At 34.2% G+C, this 12,357-nt stretch overlaps 1 protein-coding gene across 6 annotated transcripts in view; it reads left to right on the top strand.

The window, feature by feature from the left end:
* The window catches only part of Atg10 (autophagy related 10), a 282,749-nt gene that overhangs the window by 109,757 nt on the left and 160,635 nt on the right, over positions 1 to 12,357 (top strand). Inside the window, exon 2 of one of the 6 annotated variants that reach the window (XM_070031161.1) lies at positions 7,174 to 7,259. The exons of the other annotated variants lie outside the window; for them this stretch is intronic. Within the exon in view, the coding sequence (XP_069887262.1) occupies positions 7,174 to 7,259 (86 nt within the window). The remainder of the gene's footprint in view (positions 1 to 7,173; positions 7,260 to 12,357) is intronic. 6 annotated transcript variants of the gene reach the window in all.

Genomic DNA, 12,357 nt, shown 5'->3' with positions numbered 1-12,357 from the left:
AGGGACATCTGCAAGTACCTCCTTCAGGCTACAGGTAAAATTATTTGAGTTTCTTCAATAATGGGTGATAAAGGTAATGGATCAAAAACAATCAAGTATATTTAAATTCAAGAGTTGATTACTTTCTGACAAATAATTGAATACTATCAGTTTGTCATCCTGACTTTCCTATAGGAATTATACTATTGTATAATCAAATAACATTAAAAGTGTATTTTAATCAATATATTCAATATAAAAATGTGAAGGAAGTGGTAGAATTAAAATAGCTTCATTTTGTAGCTGCCAAGGAGTTACCACAGTTGTCATAAAGAAAGACAAAAGAATACTCTGTTGTCCTAGTTAGAGTGATCCTTTTTAGTTGAAATTAGGTTATGTTTCATAGTAGACAATATTTATAATAACTTCAGATTTTACATAGAGAGGAAAGTGAATATATAAATGCCTACAAGAATGTTTAAGAACTGTCTTTGAATCAATTTCTTATCTCTTTTAACTCTATGGATTGTATCTCTACAATGATTTTCTTCCTTTTCCTTTTGCATTCAAAATATGTCCCTACTTGAAGGTCTTTGCAATGGCCATGACTCCTGTCTGGAGTGCTCCTTTTCTTAATAATCTCAGTTTCCTCAAAATTTTCAAGTCTTTGCACAAAAAGGTTAAGGCGATAGGGCCATCTCATTTGGAATTAAATCCAACTTTCTTCCTTTTCATGCCATATCATTTCTTTTATTTATTATTATTTTTTATACTAGTCTGTATGGTTTTAAGCCCTTGTCATTACTAATAATCATTCTTGAGGACCAGGGTTTGATCTCATCCTTCTCCTTTTTCTTCTCTCTCTCTCTCTTCACCCACATTCACCCTCTTTTCTCTCCATGATCTTTTCACATCACCATGTTAGGTGTCTGTTTCAGGTAGTCAGACTTCTTAGCTGGTGGCTTTCATCCCCTCAAGCACATAATTCAAGAGACCCAGATGGCAGCAAAGAGTTTCTTATAGCTTTGCTTTGGAAATCATGCAGCATTTCTTTTATCATGTGTACTTGGTCAAAAGTGAGACTAAAGGTAAGCTCAGATTCAAAGGCAGGAAACTAACAACACAAATGTAGATATACAAAGAGTGTACGGTTTGTGGGGTAGGAAAGAAGAGAGAGAAGCAGGGATCTTTAGGTATTAGTCAACATATTGCATAGATATTCATTTATAAGTTCATAACCTAATAACCATATGGATATTTGCTAAAACTTATATTGATATGCTTCAAACATAAAAATTGCATTGATTTTATTATATATATTATATATTATCTGTATGTTAATTTTAGCTGCAATAAGAGACTTAAAATTTCTTTATCTTAGAATGCTTTAATCTTAAAATGATATTATATGGTTGTTGTTAAGACACCATGCTGGTGAATTGTTGGTTCTCAAATATTAGGTATATGAATGAATATTGGAAAAAAATAAATGTCAACTCTAACCTGAAAAAAATAATTGCCATAAAATGCTTTCATAGGCACAAGTTAGTGCCTAGCTCATTAAAGGACAGATTCAGGGAATACAAGACTTTGCCTTTTGAGCTAGCCTTTAAGACCATATGAATTCCAGATAGTTTATACATTAAGACTCAAATGACAATTTGCAGCAATGACACATTTTTAAACAAAAGGGAGAAATAAACTTGGTCTGAAATAATTTAGGAACGATTTATAACAGACTTGAGACTAAACTTAAGATCGAAGGATGGATTATATTTTGAGTGATAGGTTCAGGAATGTAGAAATGATGAATTTGAAAAGTGAAAGTGCTTTTAATATAATTGGGAAATTTTCATTTTTAAATGTGATTTCAATAATTGATTAGAAAAATCATATATTAGTAACAATTCACACAAATGTAATGACTGAATAATCTGCTAAATGTCTTAAAGAAAAATACTTGGGAAATGAATTGACTGAAATGAATATCTACTGTGATTTAAGACCTGAAACAGCAGTAAACAGCAGTAAACAATACTAGTAGTAACACAATACTAGTAGTAACATAGCAGGTTTTGTGGGGAGGGAGTAATATATAAGCAAACTGTCTTTTTTAGAAACTCCATCAAGAGTCAGTGCTAGTTCTGTCATACTCATAGGATAAAATGAAAGGAAAAAGGAGGCAAATCAATAGTGATCATTTGAGTGTATGCAAGGAACTAGATTTCTCTTTCAACAGAAATTTCCTTAAACTCTATTAGTATGATTGATTGGTAAGGACGTAGAATTTATTTTTGCTACAGTAATTTCCACCAAATATCTTCATATAGATTTTGTATTAAGGGACTGGGAAGTTTCAAGGAGACCTGCATGTTGACAAAGTCCTACCTGGAATTTAATGGAATCTGTTTTTTCTGTGTTTTTATAAAGGGGGAGAAAAACTGACTTGCATTTTATCTAATATTAGTAGATTGCAATGAAGGCTTCTCAAGAAGCATTTTCAGTTGGATAAGTGCTGACTTAAGGTCATTTGGTTAATAATTGTCAGGGAGTTGTAGAATCCACATTACAAGAATAGGGTTAATTAGTACCAGTAACTCATATTGCAATGAATACAATATTAAAAAGCTTTCTGAATGATAACACTATTCCTATCTCAAAATGTTAGAAAATACATTTTGGATTTTCTTCTTGAAGTGTAGGAAAAGAATACTTATAATAAAGTGTGCATATGCATCCTTAAAATGAAAATGCAGAATTTAAAAAATAGAAATATTACTAATTTGGGTTATTAGCTCTATGATTGAAAATAGGTTTAAAAATTATTCTTATTTACTTATCCCATTAAGTTGTACTCAAAATTTAGTAAGTGGTAAAAGTGGAATTTGAATAAATATGGGAAGGCTAATGATCTGTTCAGTATTATTATGATAGCTATTTGAAAAATCAAGATGAGTGAAAATGTGTATATCTTTAAAAGTTTTTATTGTTATTATAAAGGTGATGTACAGAGGGATTACAATTACATAAGTTAGATAAAAGTACATTTATTTTTGGACACTGTTACCCTTTCCCTTGCTCTCTCCTGGTTTTTCCCTCTCTTCCCACCCACATGTTGTACAGTTCATTTTCAACATAGTTTCCAGTGAGTACCATTGTTGCATTTGTTCACCTTTTGTCTCTCCATTTCTGTGACTCCCCTTAGACTCCCAAAGACATATAAATGAACATATGGAACAAAAAGGAAAGAAAACAAAAACAGCAAAAAAGAAAACCCTTGTTTCCATTTCCATTTCCTGGATAAATACTATTTTGTATGATCAGATGCACATAGTCATCGAGCCTTTCTGTTCCTCCTCTACAAGTATCCTCCTTTGGTCTCACTGTATTTGGATGCCTAGAGACCCATGTAAATTATTAATCCCCATATTTTAGATCTAGCTTCCGCATTTGAGAAAAACCATATGCTGTTTGTCTCTCTGAGCTTGGCTTACCTCACTTAACATGATTTGTTCTAGGTCCATCCACTTCCCTGCAAATGATATAATATTATTCTTTCTAATGGTTGTGTAAAAATTCCATTGTGTATAGAAACCACATTTTTTTTGATCCACTCATCTATTGTAGTGTATCTGGGCTATTTCCACAACTTAGCTGTTGTAAATAGTGTAACATTGAACATGGATGTGCAAGTGTCTTTATGGTATCCAGACTTGTGATGTTCTAGATAGATGTCCAGGACTGTAAGGTACATCTATGTTTAGCTTTCTTTTTTTTCTTTGGTCAGTCATGGGGCTTGAACTCTGGGCCTGGGTTCGGTCCCTCAGCTCTTCAGCCCAGGGCTAGCACTCTACCACTTGAGCCACAGCGCCACTTCCAATTTTTTGGTGGTGTATTGGAGATAAGTGTCTCACGGATGTTCCTGCCTGGGCTGGCTTTGAACAGTGATCCTCAGATCTCAGCCTCCTGAGTAGCTAGGAATATAGGCATGAGCCACCAGCGCCCTGCATGTTTAGTTTTTTGGGGACCCTTCTGACTGCTGTCCATAGTGGTTGTACTAATTTACATTCCACCAGCAGTGCACTAGGGTTCCTTTTTTGCACATACTCCTAACATTTGTTGTTGTTCTAATACATGATGCTGGCGAATCTAACTGGGGTGAGGTGGAATCTCAGAGTTGTTTTGATTTGCATTTGCTTTATGGCCAGGAATGATGAGAATTTCCTCATGTGTTTCTTTGCCGGTCTTACTTCTTCTGAGAAGTCTCTCCTTAGCTTCTTTGCCTATTTAGTAATTGGTTTATTAGCTTTGGGAAGAATTAGTTTCTTGAGCTCCTTGTATATTTTGGATGTTAGGCCTTTGTCTGATGTATTGCTGGTAAGGATCTTCTCCCAGTCTGTTGGCTGTTTTTCTAGTTTATTAACTATGTCCTTCACTGGGCAGAAACTTTTTAGTTTGATATAATCCCATTTGACAAGTCTTCCTCTTATCTGCTGTGCTTCTGGGACTCTTCAAAAAGTTTCTACCTATGCCTATGTGTTCTAGTGTTTCTTTTACTCCTTCTTGTAGTATTTTCAAGGTTTCAGGTCTGACTTGAGGGTTTTGATGCACTTTGAGTTTATATTTGTGCAAGGTGACAAATAGGGGTCCACTTTTAGCTTTCTGCTAAAAGTTTTTCCAACACCAATTATTGAAGAGGCTATCTTGTCCATTGTATATCTTTGGCTCTCATCAAATATCAGATGACTGTATATGGTTTTATTTCTGGTTCTCCTAGTATGTTTCACTGATATTCACTGATATTCTATTTTTGAGCCCATACCAAGTAGAACTTCTGGTCTAGGATTGTGATACCACCAGAATTGCTTTGCCTATTTGACATCTATGGTTGTTCCATATGAAATCTGGGTTGTTTTCTATATCTCAGTTAAGAACCTCTTTGTGATTTTGATGGGGATTTCATTAAATTTGTAGATTTGGCAGTATGGCTATTTTTGCAATATTAATTCTACTTATCCATGAGCATGGAAGGTCTTTCCATTTCCTGATGTCGTCTTTGATTTCCCTCTTCAAATTTTTATAGTTTTTGCTATGAAGGTCTTTTGCCTCTTTGGTTAGGTTTATTCCTATATATTTTATTGCTTTTAAGGCTAGGCAAATGATTTCCCTCTCTGTGCATTGTTGGTATACAGAAAGGTTAATTTTGTATTCATTTACTTTACCAAAGTTGTCAATTAGCTCTAGTAGTTTGGGGATGGAGTCTTTTGGGTTCTTTAGATATAAAAATCATGTCATCAGCAAATAGGGGTAGTATGGTTTCTTCTTTCCCTATATGAATCCCTTTTATGTCTATTTTTCATGCCTATTGCTCTGGCTAGGAATTCCAGTGGAGACAGTGGTCATCCTTGCCTTGTTCCTGATTTTAGAAGAAATGGTTTTAGATTTTTATCATCCAGTTTGATGTTGGCTGTTGTTCTGTCATATGTAGTTTTATTATTTTGAGATGTATTACTCTTATTCCTAGCTTCTCCAGAGCTTCTGACATGAATAGATGTTGGATTTTGTTGAAGGCTTTTTCTGCATTTATTGAGATGATCATGTGGTTCTTGTCCTTGGCTCTGTTGATGTGATGTATTTCATTTATTAATTTATGCATGTTAAACCAGCCTTGCATTTTTGGAATGAAACCTACTTGATCATAATATATGATATTTTTTATTACTTCTGAATTCTGTTGGATAGTATTTTATTGAAGAGCTTTATATCTGTGTTTATCAGAGAGATTGGTCTATAATTTTTTTTCCCATTGGATCCCTACTTGATTTGGGGATGAGAGTGATGCTGGCTTCATAAGATAAATTTAGTATTGATCCTTCTTTTTATATTTCATCGAAAAATTTGAGGAATAATGGATGTTAGTTAAACTTTAAAATTCTTACATAATTCAGCTATGAATACATTGGGACCTGAGTTTTCCTTGTTGGAATGAATGTGTTTATCTTATAATAGTTAGCAAAGGAAAGAAAGGAAGCAAGGGAGAAAAAGAAAAGAAGAGAAAGAAAATTATTACTACAATTTAAAAAGGAGGATCTCCTAAACAGAAAGGAAACCTTCATAGAGAAGCCTCAACTAAGGTTGTAAAATAGAGATGGAGCCTGTGATTTGTCATTGGGGATATCTGGATGTTAGAAAAGCTGGACCTGAGTCCTGGCTCTTTCCTTTAATAGGATGGTAGTGTGCAAATTACTTACATCTTTGAATTTAGTAGCTTTTATGTAGCCACATGTGGTGATGCATGACTGTAATCCTAGCTCCTAGGGTGCCTATGTGGGCTAAAACTCACAAGACCTTATCTGAAAAACAAACTAAGAAAAAAGCAAAAGAAAAATGAACTTTACGACTTCGGTTGGAGGGGGGAGAGGAGGATTGGGTAAGTGGCGGGGGGGGGGGATGGGAAGGTATGGGAAGGGGAAACAAAGGAGGAGGCTACAATGCTTGATAAGAAATGTACTCATTATCTTGCCCATGTAATTGTAACCCCTCTGTACAATATTTTCACAATAAAAAATAAAAAGAAAATAAAAAAGAAAAAGACTTGGGGATGCTGGCTCAAGTGATAGGCCATTTCACTAGCAAGTCCAAGTCTGTACTTAAATCCCCAGCACTACCCCCTCAAAATGTACTTTTAAAGTAATTATTTTCAAATTATATCATATTTTACTGTATTTATGTTACAGGTAGTATAAACACCTAGAAAAATAAGATTCTTTTGAAGTTATTTTTATAAATAAGGGAACCAGATTAGTTTTAACCAAATACAAAATATAGTTGGATTATAGGTTATATTTGTTATTTTCATATATAGTATGATGAACAAATATGAATTATCTCTTTATGAAAGCTTTCATCTTTAATTTCAGTTGAGCTCAATTTTTACCTAAAATCTGATTTTCAATTAAGAGAATCATGGAGCATTTTATTTCATTTCATTTTAACTAGGAGTAATATCTCTACTTGTACCTGATCTTTCTTTCTTTGGGCCTTTTTTTCTGGAACCGTGTCACAGTCCACTGTGGTATCTGCTGCTAACTCCTTCTGACTAAGTAGCCCTGGATTTGAGCAAGGAGATGTGCAATCTTATGCTATCGATGCAGAGTCCAGTGACTTGTGCCCTTCATCTTCATTCTATTTCAGACTTCTTTCACTTTCCAATTACCCTTCACTTACAAAGGGATAAACAGGATATGAAGAACAAGAGAAGCTGCTTTTCATGTAACAAGGTATGATTTCTAGCAAAATTAATCAACATTAATGATCTTGAGATCTTCAAGTGACAGCATTTTCTACTGTATTATACCCTATGATAGCTCAGCTCTAGAGTGAGAAATCTCTCAGCTTTCTTCCTGTGCATTAAATACATTTTCTTGTCAGTAATATTATAGAATAGACCCCAACATGTATTATCAAAGACATTACTAATCTTTCAAATGAAAACACTGGCATTTCAGCTATCACATGGGTATCATTTTTAAGTCAAACAAAGGCTCAAAGCATCAGTGGTATAGTCTGTCTGGGTTGGGAATATTTTTATGCACTGCTGTGAGAAAAGCAGGTGCACTCGCACATCTATTTCTAAGATTTATCTATTTTGTCAGATGATTTTGGTTTAAAATTTCTGCAGATGTCAATTTAAACCATTTTTTGCTATTAGTGGAGTAGTTTAAAAATTAGCTCAGAAATACGTGTTTTCTATGGAATGAGTAAAATTCAAAGTTAGCTCAAAATGGAACCCACTCTCTGTTGGAATATTGCTGTTTCAGTGCCTTATAATTTTTTCTAGTCTGTGGTATCAACACTGCCTTGCAATTTATTTTGCTACCCTTTAGCACTTTGGCTTCAGCTTCTATTATTGTATTTCCTTGATGAGAGTCTGTGCCAGGGCCTGAGGCCTTGAAGGAGGGGTCCTTGGACTATGGACTAGTTAGACTAGCTTTGCTATTGAAGTTTGAGAATTTGTAATGTGTCCATCTATTTAGAATAGGAATGTGAACTAGCCTGATAATTTTTAATTTAGTGGGAAATTTCCACAAATATATGTATAAACTAAAGGCTTTACTTAAGTAACTTTATATACTTTTACACTATGCACTACCATCTCTCCATTGTCTTGATTTTAGTTGTATAATATCACTTGATCAAATAATGTCTTCTAGTAGTTACTGTCTCATATCCAAATTATTATATTTACCTTGCTTAAGCTATCTACAAAGAAATGTAAGAATAGACTTATGCTTTACTTACAAAAAATATCTTCTGAGTTATCTTAAGGTTGAGGTAAATTACCTCCATTTATTTAATGGCTTGTATATGCAATCTGGAGTAATTAAATGTAGTCTAGTTTTAATATTTGTAAGGCTGCTATATTAAAGGCACTTACATTCAATAAATCATTTTCTTGCTGTTTTGAATGTATGCAGTGCTTTATATTGAACCTGAGGCCAAAATATCTTTTGTAGAGTAAAATTTTTAGTCAACCTTAGCTTTTTCCTTAAAGTATTTTCATTCTTAAGGAAGAATATTATGTGAATAAGAAGCATTATTATTATTATTATTATTATTATTAATACTAATATCCTTCTCTCAATACCCTAGTATATTGAAATTGAAAATCATTTTCCCCAAACTCACATATTTTAAATAAAGATCAAAGATTACATGATGATAATAGTTAAGAAGCAAAATATTGCCAGATACCAGTGGTTCATGCCTTTAATTCTAGCTACTGAAAGAGCTGAGATCTTCAACATGAGCTGGCTGGAAAGTCTGCAAAACTCTTACTTCTAATTAATAACCTAAAGCCAGAAATGGAGCTGTAGCTTAAGTGGTATAGCATCAGCTTTGAGTGAGAAAGCTAAGGGATAGCACCCAGGCTCTGAGTTCAAAGAAGTAAATTATCAAAGTGTTGAATACAGGAGGATATGCATAGGACCTGAGCTTCCTCTGATGTTGATATCTGGGCTGTGTGTGTGTGTGTGTGTGTGTGTGTGTGTGTGTTTGTGTGTTTTCTGGAACAAATACTAAATGGATACCAAGAGAAAACTATATTTAGAAAATCCTTTTCATGGTTGCTTGAGTTCTCTGACTATCTTCAGTTACAAATTACAACATAGCATTTACTCAAAAAAGTCTTAAGTGAACTCACAATTGATCTATACTACCAGAATTTCAGCCTCAACAATAAAGGAGACTATAAAGTTAAAATGGAAACATAAATCATTTTTATCTAATTTTGAAATAGATCATCTTTCCCATTATATTAGCTCAATTTTAGTAATCAAAGATACTTGTAGAATGCAAAATAATTGGCATATTTTTTCTCTGGAAGCATTTAGAAGTTATTTATATTGTTCATAAAACCAATGTAGTCTTGTAAAATTGGAGTGTTGTTTACCATGCTGCAAAATCAGTGTGCCTGAAAGAAACAGTTCACAGTTGTGGGGGCCTAGGAAGAAATTGGAATATGGAGTTGGAGTAGAGAGACGAGAATGATTGTCTTTAAAGTGGTTTGACAACGACAACAATAACAACAATAAACCAGTAAAATCCACATGGAAAAAACTGAATTGTTATTTCCCATTGTCACACCAAGTCTGGAATCTGTTATAATAATCTTTATTGTCTCTTTAAACAAAGGCCAAGACAGTTTCAGCCCAAGCTAAAGTCAGTTAAAGGTGTTGGCTTTTTAAAAAAAAAAGTTCAATCATTTTGAGATGTAAGAATGCAATATTTAAGTCTGTTTTTAAGCTTAATATTTTAATAGCCAAACTAACATACTATACGGCAAAAATGAACTTAATATTTTTATAGCACTTAGCTTTTCCTTTTAATGCTTATGTTTTAACTGTGACTTTTAAAGAAGAAATTGTTGTTTCTATGTAGTTCAACTTGATTTAACCTAGAGACAAAACTGTTAACTCATGGGACTAATAACATTTTTCACAATACTCGAGTTGAGTAGGATGTACTGAAATCGTTGACGCTAGCTTATAAGGACAAGTTAGTTTTGTAAGTAATGAATGGATAGTTTTCCTGTAAGTATCTCCAATAAGTAAGCCTCCTCCAAATGTACAAGTCTTTGTCCAGTTTACTTACAACATACATACTTGTTGGCAACATTGAAGTAAAATAAAAAATGAACTTGTGAGAGCAATAAAAAAATTGACTTTTCCTTTTTGCAGTGCTGGAATTGACCCTAGAATTTTATTGAACACAAGGATAGTGCTGTACACTGAATCACATCCATAACTATATATCTTATATTGAATTTAATTTAGATTTAGCTAGGGATTTACCATGAATCATGGTCCCCAAATTAGACAAACATCTGAATTTGGAAATCTCTCTCACCAAAGGGATAAAGGGAGTTAACAGTGATTGAAATTGCAATCTTACCAAGACATATTTTTTAGTATTACTCTGTAGAAAAAACATTTGGAAATCTTAATGTCTGACAGCTGAATATATTATCTAATTGGAAAAAAAACACCTTTTGTTTTTTGCTCTTAAGGCTTGAACTCTGGGTGTGGGTACTGTCCCTGAGCTTTTGTTCTAAAGACTAACATTCTATCACTTGGACCACAGCTCCACTTTTTGGCATTTTGGGTGATTAATTGGAAATAAGAGTCTTTTTTTTTTTTTTTTTTTTTTTTTGGTCCAGTCGTGGGGCCTGAACTCTGGGCCTGGGTGCTGTCCCTCAGCTCTTCAGCTCAAGGCTAGCACTCTACCACCTGAGCCACAGCGCCACTTCTGGCTTTTTTCTTTTTGCTTATGTGGTGCTGAGGAATCGAACCCAGGGCCTCATGCATGCAAGGCAAGCGCTGTACCACTGAGCCACCTTCCCAGCCCAAGAGTCTTTTTTTTTATTGTAATGATACTATACAGAGGGTTACAGTTACATGAGTGAGGTAATGAGTACACTTCCTCTTGAACAATGTTACCCCCTCCATTGTTTTCCCCCTACCATCCCCTCCCTCCCTACCTTCCCCGAGGTTCTTTTTTTTTTTTTTTTGATTGTGATTAAGTGATTACATAATTTCCAGAATTTCACAGTATTGTGGAATAATGATGCTCATTTAAAGTCACAAGTTCATTCTTTCCTGGAGCAAATTGTCAATCACAGTCTGTAACATATAACGGTGTTCACATGTTATACACCATACATGTGATCAGCAGCATGGGGCTATTTAGTAGTGGTTCAACCAGATGAGTGGGAGTTCTTTGTTTCTTAAGTTCTGTTAGTTTTGTCGTATCACCTAACATTTTGGATTTAGCATCCACTTATCAGGGAGGCCATGTACCGTTTATCTCTTCGCTCTTGGGTTACCTCGCTCAACATGATTCCTTCTAGCTCCATCCATTTCCCTGCAAATGCCATTATTTTGTCATTTCTAATGGGTGCATAATATTCCATTGTGTATAGATACCACAATTTTTGGATCCATTCATCTGTGGTGGGTTGTTTTCATATCCTAGCTATTGTGAACAGTGCTGCAATAAACATGGAGAGATAAGAGTCTTGCAGACTTTACCCATCCTGGCTTTGAATGTGATCCTCAGCTCTCACCCTTCTGAGTAGCTAGGATTACAGATTTGAGCCTCTGGCACCCAGCTGTTCCCTATTTCATTGTAGCTTGATCAATTTAAAAATACATTTGATTAGATGAAAATTTGATCAACATATTAATTTTAAATAAATAATTATTTAAGTATTGGATAATTAGACTAAAGATGTAACTCATTTAAGGGATGCTGCTGTAATTATTAATTGGTAAAGTATTATTTATTTTGTATATTTTATGTTTAAATTAGAAGTAAATATACTTTAAATATATACTTAAATATTTCTATATATTTTTTTTGTTGTTATTGTTGTTGTTGGTGGTGGTGGTGGTTGTCGTGGGGCTTGAACTCTGGGCTTGGGCACCATCCCTGTGCTCTTCAGCTCAAGGCAAAGCGCTCTACTGCTTGAGCCACAGCGCCACTTCTGGTTTTCTATTGGTTTATTGGAAATAAGAGTCTCATGGACTTTCCTGCGCAGGCTGGCTTTGAACTGTGATCCTCAGATCTCAGTCTCCTGAGTAGCTAGGATTACAGTCATGAGCCATTGATGCCCAGTTTGTGGTATTCTTTTTTTGTGTATAAAAAGACATAAGTACAAAGACCCTTTAATTTATAGTGACAGAATCACATGAAATTAACAGTGACAATGAAATCAATATTCAAATGTTTTGCACTGTGTATGTTAGACTATGACTTTGTTCAGAAAATAGATAGGTAGCTCTTTTAAAGGCAATAATAATAATCATAAACAAGATAATC

Source organism: Dipodomys merriami, unplaced genomic scaffold, assembly GCF_024711535.1.
Source record: "Dipodomys merriami isolate MVZ:Mamm:240054 unplaced genomic scaffold, mDipMer1.0.p SCAF_20, whole genome shotgun sequence".
Taxonomy (NCBI): Eukaryota; Metazoa; Chordata; class Mammalia; order Rodentia; family Heteromyidae; genus Dipodomys; species Dipodomys merriami.
Note: the sequence above shows the minus strand (reverse complement) of the source record. Positions and strands in the feature narration are given on the sequence as shown.